We start from the raw sequence: 11,355 nt of genomic DNA on the forward strand, positions 1-11,355 counted from the left end.
TTATTAGTCTATGCAATACAACGCATAGACTAATATAATTAGTACTAGTCTAGATTATAAATCTAGAAGATAAGAAGAATTTAGCAGACTTAGATTATAAATCTAAGAATTAAGTAGATTTAATTATAAATTCTTATCTTATAGCAGAAATAGGCAGATATTTACGCAATTATTCTAGTAGCTATTTTCTATAAAAAAAATAGCAATTCTCTATAGTTATTCTTTACCTAGCAATAATATTATTACTTTTTACCTATTATCTACTTTATAATTACTTTATTACAATCTTTATTAGTTATACTATTTATTATAGTATTTAACTACTTTGTTTTAATAAAGCTATATTCTATTATTAGAGAATAGTTCTTGTTACCTATCTATTCTTTACACGCTTAGATTATCTAAAACAATTCTTAATAGTTTTAAAATAAAATAAGTAAGTAAAATTAGAATTATAGAAAAGAAATATATATATATAAATATATTCTTAGATATAAGTAAATAAAACTTACTAATAGTATTTTTAAGCTTATAACTACTATTAAAAGTTAGCTATAACTAGAATAAGTTATAAATATAAAAGAACTTTCTACTATATAATAAATTTTTATATCTATATACTAGTTTATAATATATAAAAAAAAAGCTTACTCTACTAGTAGTATAAGTTCTACTCTAAAGTTAAAGTAAGAAATTAAAAAAGTTAAGATACTATAGTGTAGTAGTATTAATAATAAAGAAAAAATAAAACAAAAGTAAGATATAAAGTACGTAAGGTATTTTATATTAATTAAAATTACTTATTTTTATATATTAATATAAGAAGTAATAATAATAAATAAATTATTATTATAGCTTAGCTTTCTTAGTTTTGTTTTACTAAGATACTAGTGTCTAGTTATTAGTTAAAAAAGAAAATATAGTATTACTACTTAGAAGATAAATCTATTATAGACTTAATAGTATTATATAGTACTAGTTTAGATAAGAAATAAGCTATTATAATAGACTATACTAAAAGAAGTTTTAATTTAAAAGTTTTAAAACTTTAGTCTAGAGTTAGCTAAGTTTAAAAAATAACTTTTAAAGTTTATAGCTCTTTAGAAAGCCTTCTCTTTCTAAGTAATTTAATTATTTATAGGTTTCTAGTATATACTTCTAGAGTTTATTTCTTATAAGCTTAATAATATTATTAAATTAATACTAGCTTTATTAGTATTTTAATCTTATAGTTTTTTTTTAAAGGTTAAGCTATTATATATTTAATAGTTATTAATATTAGTTTAAAATATATTTAGCTTAAAGCTAAAGACTTTATATATAAAAATAGTAATATACTAGTATAAATATTACTAGTTATAGAGCTCTTCTCTTAGTAGAGCTTTAGAAGTACTTTATTATTAGACTATATAAAAGCTTTTATAGTAATAGTAATATATATAAAATTTATAAAGTTTAAGAAATATTTAATTTTTTAGTAGTTCTAAAATAATCTAGAAGCTAAGTATTTTTTAATACCTTTTTACTATATAGAGACTTTGAAGTTAGATAAAAAGTACTATAGCTAATTCTATATAGCTATTAGTCTACTAATTACTATAATCTATAATTGTAAGTTGTACTAAAAAAAGTAAAAATATCTTGCTCTAAGAAGGGTTAGAGACGTGCGATTGTCTGATATCGCTAGGCGTGTAGGTTTAGCCTAAGTTGGTCCTGCGCCGCAACCTGCAGCCTAATCGCGGGCTACTATAGTCAGCATCAGCTACAAAGGCAGGTCGTCTCGGCGTCCCGCGCTTTTTGGTCACCTTCAACCTAAACATTCCGACATGTCCAGAGATATCTCTGAACCAACGGACAGCGCAAAACCACCGGCCTACGAAGTCTATCGCGAAGCGCAGCAGCCCATCGGTCTCAGTTTCGATGCCCAGCGTCTAAAGTGGGCGCTCGACGGCCCATTGAACCGCGCGATCGAGGTCATGCAGGCCATCAATTACGATCCCAACATCGCGACAGAGCCATATTGTGACCAGACGGCCTCGAATACCACCTGGCATCCGGTATCTCAATCGCCCCTCACCGAACCCAAAACTTCCTCCGTCATCGTTCATATTGACGTTCTCGAAGACTGGGAGTTCCAGTGGCTCGAAATGCACCGCTTTTGTCATGATCCTGAGGAGAATGGAGAGGACCCCGATGAGTTTCTCTTTGGAGAGCTTCAAGATTACGATTCGGACTCAGACGAGGTGGAGGAACCGCATCTATTAAGGTGTTGTCGCGCTAATCGGCCACGGAAGAAGGGTGAGACGCTCCTCGTCAAGGCCAGTGGCGCGTTCCTTACCATTCACGACTACGTCTCAGCGGTGCACCCCTGGTTGCTAGGCCGACGTGAAGACATCTTTGGGGCAGAGGGGGACTTGAAGAAGAATGAGCCTCTGGCGGCAGACACCAAGTTGATGATTAGCTATGGTTTGCCGGACCAAGTGAACTTCGAGACAGTGGAGGATTGGCGAAAGAGCATGTCAGTAGATACTGTGAAGATTGACTCCGCGGACTGGCGCTCCTCCGTCTTTCAGCGGCCTCTCGATTGGTCGTTTATGGACGGATTCAACGGACCGACCCCGTCGTAAAATTTCCCATTGATACGGGTGAACATGGAGAGCGCAGTGGAAAATATTGTGTCCAGCGAGGTACGTTTGATTTGCTTAATGAAAAAGATAGGATCAAGTGTGTGGTGAATCACGTAAGAGCTGCAATCAACACGCTTCCGTTGAGACAGTGTTTTGAAGTGCTAGGCTGGCGTAGCTACAGTCTGCATCTTGCTACCTAATCCATTCTTGCAATCGTCTAACATCAAGCTACCGGAGCCCTCACAATCTTGACGATGATATCTTGATGTTTTGCGCCTGAGGCCTTGTAAGCAGAAGTGCTGTATGCCGGGTCCTTGTCATCAACTGTGACTCCCATCATACCGCCTCCAGACCCGCACGCTCCCAGCAAAGACTCTGCCATTTGAGCGGATGTCGCCTGTGCACCACCGTCGATAGTGCGAGCAAGGTCATAATAGGTGACCGAGGAGTTGGTGCGTGGTTTAGTGTGTTTGGCGAGCACAAGCACAGTCCCGGCGTCGGCTATTGGTAATCCCCACTCCGAGCAGTCAAACTCGGGCGGCATTGTCCATAGTGGGTTGTTGCTGTTTTCGGCCAGAAATCGCAAGTACGACGCGGCGTATGCGATGTCGGCCTCGTCGATGTTTTGCGCCTCACCACCGCCAATCCCGTAGCAGACACGGCCGTTGGTTTCGCCGCAAGTTCTCTTTTGAATTGTGGCTTTTGTTCCCCCTCTCAAGTTCGGTACGGTATCTCGAGAGCTTCTAGATTTGAGGCTGGACCCTAGAGCGGGAAAGACAGAAATAAGGAGGAGTCCGAGTATCTGCATGACTGCGCTGGCGGTTCAGCAGAGTGAGTTTGCAGTGATGTTATGAATGTCACGATATTCGAGGAATTCCTGAACTGGCTTGGACAGAAACAAGTTCCTCGCAGCGGATGTTTCAGCCCACGAGATGAGTGCAAAAATGACATTAGCCTCAAATACATGCACATAGCCTTAATGTACGCAAATAGCCTCCATATTAGTGATTTCGTGTCTGCACGTCGATAACAAGCATGATCGTAATCACGGTCAATTACCTAGGTACCACGTCGCTTGCCGAATGCAACCCTAACTGTGCCACCAACCGCTACCACAACCATTCAGCAGCACAGAGACCTCCCTGAGGTTAAACTCTTCATTTTTTATCCATAATCATTTGATAAGTACAATTAATAGCAATGCATCGTGGCTCGGTGGCAGTGGGAGACAATCCCACGACAACATGATTATATTGCGATACGCAGAGGCAACACTGCCGTGCGTTACACGAGGTAGACTTCAGGCTATGTTGAATGCAGCAGTCTGTCGATCGCTCAACGGTTTTAGTACCGAGCTCCACAGAGGCTTACCCGAATCCACAGTGCGCATGCCACTAGTGTCCCGACGACTGCCCGATATTGAGGCAGACGAGTTTGTAGGGGCGTGCACCTACTAGTATGTTTCTACCAGTCCATGTAGCTCAGCGCATCGTTCAACAAGCACTAACTTCCCACCTCATTCAGTCCAAAGAGTCACGTCCTTCTGTCCTCAGAAATGTCTTCTTTCAGAAGGCATACAGTGTTCACCATTCTTTTCACGTTGGCATTCTTCCCAACCGATTCGATCGCTGATGATTGCCGACCCGTTACGTGGTCCAACGATGCAAAGATTGCTCGTTTTGCAGAGATGACAGGGACTGCTACGCTGTCGACGCCAATCGCGAGTCCTGTGAGGAACACTGGTGGCAGAATCAGGATTCTGGAAGTGAAGCCTGGCGAACTCAATTGTCGAGCTTGGGCCAGAACCCACGAGCATGTCAACTATTATACTTGCACAGAAATCTGCGACAAGTATCAAATCACGACCGACTATTTCTTCTGGTTGAACCCAACGCTGAAGACGGATTGCTCGGATATCCAGCCAAGATCGAGGTACTGTTACGATGGCTGTAAGTCTTCAATTACATACTCTTTCGAGCAAGATCAAGGTGCCAAGAATTGACACGAAAGATGCTAGATATCGAGCCTGTGAGGGCCTTGGATGGTCTTTGCGGCCCAAAGCACAACAATGCAACCTGTCTTGGGACCGAGTTTCCGTGCTGCAATGCCAATACATTTACTTGCGGCGCATCTGAGTAAGAATCTTAGCAGAAACAGAAGTAGGAAAATCGAATTCAGCCTGACAATCATCTAGGGAAGATTGCGCTGATGGCACGTGTTACGAGGGCGGCTGCTTGGGGGACAAAACATACAGCACCGACGGTACCTGCGGTTTTGCACACAGGGATCGGCTTTGCGCAGGAAAATGGGGACATTGTTGCAACCTTGACGGCAAGTGCGGCGATGGCGCATCTTTTTGCGATTTTGATTCTTGTCAGTCGGGGAACTGTACGCGTGCATCCCCTACTGCGACTATTCCGTTACCATGGCAGACTGGAACTACACCGGATGGTAGCTGTGGAGGCCCAAACAAATACACTTGCAACGTGGTTTATGGGGGCTGTTGCAATAAGAATGGTCAATGTGGGATACTTCCGGTTGACTGCGGTGCCGGCTGGTGAGTCTCCCTTCCGAACTCCATAAGACCTGCCCAAAATTCGTGTTAGCTGAAACTGACATCAATAAACACGTAGTCAACCTCAATTTGGGCAATGCGGCTCTGCACCGTCAACGAGTGTAGTCAACTTGCGTTCATCTTCGTCCTGAGGCAGAGCATCTTCTACTTCGACTTGTCACTGGAGAGCTTTGATCTACTTGGGTTAGCATGAAGAATTTCATTAACCGTTGTGTCCGCTTCAAGGTGGACCAAACAGCATGAATTATGTCTTCATCGTATTCTGCAACATTTGGCGCTCTGCTTGCTTTAGAACGTTTTGGTCCCACAGTAACGTGGTGAAGCCGCGTAGCCACGTCCTACGCATGGCTCTATCCTGACTCTTGCACGCGCAATATGCATTCGCCCTTGTCTATTGGCATTCAAATCTTTGCTGCATCTGTCTAAGAAACATGGGGGTACAAGCTTTGATCCAAATGACGTGTAACATATAGTTCATTCGCGCAACAATTTGGTGGCTGCGTGTGCTCGTCTGGATGTACAAGTAACTATCAATGCTTGGGCTTCGGACACTCTACTTACAGTATTCTCATAAGCAATGAGTAGGGATACCTTGGGTTTCGATTGAAAGGTATATTGCCAATCTACCTGGCAGATGTCTATGAGTCTGGTACACTGTTGAGCAAGGACTTTGGCTAAACTCTAGTCTCACAAAGTCGAAAGTCAAGGTGGTGTAGGGCCATACGACGGCTTCCACGGGTCAAATGTATTTCATTCGCTCCCAGTATAGTCTCCTGCGTGATAGCTTCTCTGGTTGCTACACGGTATTGTCCTTATTACCTAAGGTGGATATACCGCTCAGGAAACGACATTGCACCCTGAGAACAGACCTCTCTGCTCCTCATTGTCATCCCAAGAATGGCTTCATTGTATTTCTTGACGTGTCTTCTGGCCTTTCAAGGTGTGCTACTGGAACGTCTGGCCCTCGCTCAGCTCGACCAGGATTACAATGTCAGACGGGTGATCGATCCGATTACCAACAACTTTGTGGATGGATACTTCTAGTGAGTTTGGGATGACATTAGAGAGCTTGAAACTCGGCGACTAACGAGAGACTATGCAGCCGTCCCAATCCGAATGCGGCCGAGCAGCGCGTCATCGATGTCTCGCCAAAACAAGTGGTGCTAGTATATAACTGCAACTATTTGAGGGACATCTGCGAGAATGCCATGAACTGGTACAGCATTTCACCACGAGCACAAACTGGTAGTTCTAGTACACGTCGAACTCGTTTGCCAAACAGCATTTTCGGCTATGACTTCAACACTGGCAAGAGAGCCAGATTCCGGTCATACCAGCGTCGATCACAATCCTGCCCTGGATCTTGGAAAAACATTCATCCTTGCCCCGAGACGAGCCAGCGAGACGTAATGCGAAACGACGGTGTGTGGTGGCACAAAGATTTGGAGCCTGGCACTTCTATCAATCAGATCAGGAACCATCGCGTGGGCGCGATCACAACACTTTCCAAAATGCGGTATACGTGCGACGAATTTCCACCAGCTACATGGGTAGAGGGCGGAGGGGATCGCAGCGATCCTAACGTAGCATCACAGACACGCTGTGCTGCCATGAGTTGTGCACGAGGATGTAAAGCCGAACAGAACTGGCAGGCCGATGCGCATGGTAAGCTACAGCGTCAGCTCAAATCTATCATCGAAAAGCAGAGACGGGATTCTGGTTTCCGTCTACATCCCACATATCAGAGCAAGGATAGCGTAGCATTCTTCCACTTCAGAGCCATCAATTCGGCGGACGGCGTCGCAGCAAGGGTCTGGACGTTTGACGACCCAGCCGGTAATGTGCGTTCTGACGAGAGGGTCGTCAACCAGCAAAGACGAGATGCACCCGAGACACACTATGCAAACAGTTCAAGCAATTTTTTTGGCTCGAGACAGGTACTGGACATGGATCGTATCCAAGAGCTGATTGACGCCGGTCTTGGTAGCCAGTACATTGTCCCAGCAAATGACTCCGACGGTTACGACTCATGGTCAGATGCTGATCTGACCGGCACGACGATCCCAATGTCTCACATGAACCCCACTCGCTGGATGGATGAGGAGGACGATAACGATGACGACATCTTCGACGAGCATTACGATATCGATGAAGAGAGTGCGATGGAACGTCTTGAATCTCGTGAAGAGTCTACAAATGTTCAAACTGAGCCCCGCAACGAACAGGTGTCTCCATCGTACCCCATAATCGCACGAGAATCTGACACTAGAACCATGTCCGGATCTGATGTCACTCCTCTCTTGACCAACGCCTCACTGTCCGACCTGGCAAAAGCGCGAATCATCGTTGAGAACGCTATCGCGGAGTCTTCCAAGCTCAACCAAGCTCGGTTGTTGAGCCCTATGCGAAACAACTATGGGCTGAAGCCTGGCACTTTCATCGGGCAATCGAAGGTCAAGCGTCGTCTACGTGCAAGAGAAGACGGCACACCAGTGCCACCCCTCCTAAACATTACCGACAGCATCGCGGATGCTGCAGCTCTAGTCGCTGAAGCTGATGCAGCTGGCATACCCGGAAATTTAACGAAGCGCGCTGTGGCTGCCAAGGGCACCTACTGGATGGGCAGTATCGACAGGAAGGGTACGGTACCATGGGGCGACAACGCGACATACGCAGTTTTCCGGAATGTGCTCGATTATGGTGCAGTTGGTAACGGTGTTACCGACGACACCAAAGCGTTCAAAGCCGCCATGCTAGACGGCAAACGTTGCGGGAAGGACTGCAACGGCTCTACCCTCAAGAATGTCATTGTGTATATACCGCCAGGCACGTACCTGATCTCGACCACCATTCCCATGCCATTCGGGACGCAAGTCATTGGAGATGCAAATGACAGGCCAACCATTCTGGCATCTAAATCGTTTATTGGTATGGGGGTGTTGTCGACAGACGAGTACACTGGCGGAGGGACTGGCGCTGATGGTCTAGATGAGGAGTACTACATCAACACGGCAAACTTCTACCGGCAAGTTCGCAATGTGATCATCGACGTTAGACAGACCCGTGCTTCACAGAAGGCCTCATGTTTGCATTACCAGGTTGCTCAAGCTACGAGCACGCAGAATGTACTCCTCATCGCCGGTCCGACACAGAATGGCATGTATGCTGAGAATGGCAGCGGTGGGCAGATATCAGACATAACATTCCAAGGTGGAGCTATCGGCCTCTATGGCGGTAGTCAGCAATTCACAGCCCAACGCTTGAAGTTCGAGGACTGCACGATCGGCGTCCATCTCATTTGGGATTGGGGTTGGGTCTGGAAGTCCATTACCATGAACAACGTCGGCACTGGATTCAAGCTTGTACCCGACAGTACTTCCGGTGCAGCGGCGGGCAACATAGGCTCAGCGTCCTTCCTCGACTCGTCTTTCAACAATGTCAAGACAGTCGTTCAGATCTCACCTTCCACTTCGACAGTTGGGTCAGGCAGTACTGGGCTCATCCTCGAAAACATCAGGCTTTCAGGCGTGGGTACCACCGTCGCTGATACAGGAGGAAAGACGATATTGGCCGGCTCCTCATCCAAGATTGACGAATGGGCGATGGGCCCGGTTTACAAGGGCTCGGCTGATAAGAAAGACCGCGAATTCACGACAGGGGAAAAGGTCGGAAGTTTCCGCCGCCATTCAACTCTTGTCGATGGAAATGGAGCATACTTCGAGCGTGCCAAACCCCAGTACGAAGACCGTCCAGTTGGCGACTTCGTACACATCAAGGACCTTGGAGCCAAGGGTGACGGAATCACCGACGACACCGCAGCGTTCCAAGCTGCACTGCATTCAAGGCTGGGTAAAATACTCTTCGTTGACGCCGGCTCATACATACTCACATCGACGGTGACGGTTCCTAGCGGCACCAAAATGGTTGGCGAAACATGGTCGCAGTTGGTTGCTTCCGGGTCTTACTTCGAAGATGCGCTCCATCCCAAGGTGATGCTCAAGGTCGGTACCAAAGGCCAAACAGGAGATGTCGAGATGCAGGATCTGTTCTTCACTACAGTTGGGGCGACGGCGGGAGCTATCCTGGTTGAGTGGAATCTTAAAGCGTCCAGCCCCGGATCGGCTGCGTTGTGGGATTGCCACGCCCGTGTTGGAGGCGCTACTGGGACCAAGTTGACGCCGAAGGAATGCCCACCAGTCACCAGTGGTGTTGACCAAGGATGCAGCGCCGCAAGCTTGATGTTCCATCTTACATCGTCTGGCTCGGCATATCTCGAAAACGCTTGGTTCTGGGTTGCAGATCACATGATTGAGTGAGTACCATCTCTTCTTTCTCGCTCTGCGCCTTTGACTAACCCACCTGCAGCGACCCTGATCTCGAAAGCGGTGCCAACAACATGGAACAAAACTCGGTGTATGTTGCGCGTGGCTTCTTGGCTGAAAGTACCGAGCCGACATGGTAGGTCCAGCTCTCTCTCCGCTGTCGTGATCCTCGCAGTCCGACTAACGCAAACTAGGCTCTACGGTGTTGCATCTGAGCATGCAGTGTTTTATCAGTTCAACTTCCACAGAGCCCAAAACATTTTCGCGGGCTTGCTCCAGACAGAGTCACCATACTACCAACCCACGCCACCTCCACCCGCTCCATTTAAATCCGCGCTTGGTGTTTTCCCGGGCGACCCTACATACGAATGTGCGGCCGGCGATGAGTTCAGTGGGTGCGACGAGTCATGGGCGATCATAATGCGAGAGTCGCAGAATGTGTTCATTGCAAGCGCGGGCCTATACTCTTGGTTCTCCACCTACGCGCAGACCTGCATCGACCAGCAGCTGTGCCAGAAAGCTTTACTTTTGCTCGAGAAGAACTTCTCCAACGTTAGAATTCAGCATCTCGTTACCATCGGCGCCAAATATATGGCAATCATGGATGGTAAGGGCATACTTGCCAAGGACAACCTCAACGTCAACTCCCACCCTTTCTGGTCGCAGATCTCTGTGTTGGACGTCAGCAGCAATGGCTCCATGTACGACGAGTATACCTGGGTAGATCCCAAAATTTGGGACATGGATCAGCCAGCGTTCACCTGCTCGCCGCCTTGCAACGTCAAGATTCCTCCATGGACCCGTGCAACAAGCACACTGAACTACCCGTTGATCACTGTTAGCGACGGCGATTGGACAAGCACCATCACGAAACCGCCCATGACGATATCGGAGTGGATATTTGAACCCGTGACACTGACTGGACAAGCTGTCAACCAGAAGCGCCAGGGTTTTGAGGCCTTCTGGCCCAAACCCGCAACCACACCCCATTGGCCTTCGGTGATCTATGCCGGCCCAGATGGTGAGTCTACCACGGTAGGGCCTAAGATATCTTTTCCAACGCCACCACCATCTGTCGGTCCCAATGCGCAGCCACCACCGACAGGTAGCTGGCCCAAACGGCAAATTCAGCCAATCATCGGGCAGCTGGAGGAACCCTTGGTCAAGGAATGTAGCTTCATTGACTTCAGTTGCCTGACCGAACCATGGATCTTTGGCCAAAACAACACCATCTCAGATGGGGACGACGACGATTTTGATGAGAATTGGGAGGACAGCGACGTTGTATGTCCATTACCGAGCAGTTCCTCATCTAGCTCATCGTCTTCGACGAGGACGACGACTACCGAAGACCCACCAGAGCCCACAGCATCTCCGCGCGAGGGCGATCCAATGCAGAACAAAGTCGATTGTTACGGTGGTTTGGATCAGAAAACAGAACATGTGCGCATGGACAGTGCCATCAATAGCTTCTGTGGTGGACTAGGGAGCCCCGGTGACGTCTTCAAGGAAGACTACTTCAAGTCAATAACCTTCCCATTTCCCCAGGGTTCAGGAACCGGTGTTCAGATCCTCATATCGCTCAGCGTGGAGAAAGGCTGCCAGTTCAAGTATAGCTATGATCTGTGCCACAGATATCTGGAGGTTCCCGTCAATAGCTGTCAATGTGGAGGCACAAACGGTAAGCAGGGTGGTTTCTTGAACAACGACTGCTATGAGTGGAGGATCGATCCGCAGACTGTGTTTTAGTCGCGAAGCACTATTCGCTGCCTGTGTTTACCACTTCGCGATCTTGTGGCAGTAGATGTAATGGATTCAAAGAGTTCTTTAG

General features: G+C 46.8%; 2 protein-coding genes across 2 annotated transcripts; both read left to right on the forward strand.

Annotated features, from left to right (window-relative positions):
* Positions 1-1,826: 1,826 nt before the first annotated feature.
* Positions 1,827-2,627, forward strand: J4E87_002118 (uncharacterized protein; the record flags this gene model as incomplete). Its single annotated transcript, XM_049373757.1, has 1 exon — positions 1,827-2,627. One exon carries the CDS (start codon positions 1,827-1,829, stop codon positions 2,625-2,627), a length of 801 nt encoding a protein of 266 aa, XP_049235897.1.
* Positions 2,628-6,812: 4,185 nt separating this feature from the next.
* J4E87_002119 (uncharacterized protein) lies at positions 6,813-11,273 on the forward strand (the record flags this gene model as incomplete). Its single annotated transcript, XM_049373758.1, has 3 exons — positions 6,813-9,514; positions 9,568-9,660; positions 9,719-11,273. The coding sequence occupies 3 exons, from the start codon at positions 6,813-6,815 to the stop codon at positions 11,271-11,273; spliced, it is 4,350 nt and encodes a 1,449-aa protein (XP_049235898.1).
* Between the last annotated feature and the right edge of the window lie 82 nt (positions 11,274-11,355).

Source organism: Alternaria ethzedia (assembly GCF_023757985.1).
Source record: "Alternaria ethzedia strain BMP 0044 chromosome Unknown scaffold_4, whole genome shotgun sequence".
Taxonomy (NCBI): Eukaryota; Fungi; Ascomycota; class Dothideomycetes; order Pleosporales; family Pleosporaceae; genus Alternaria; species Alternaria ethzedia.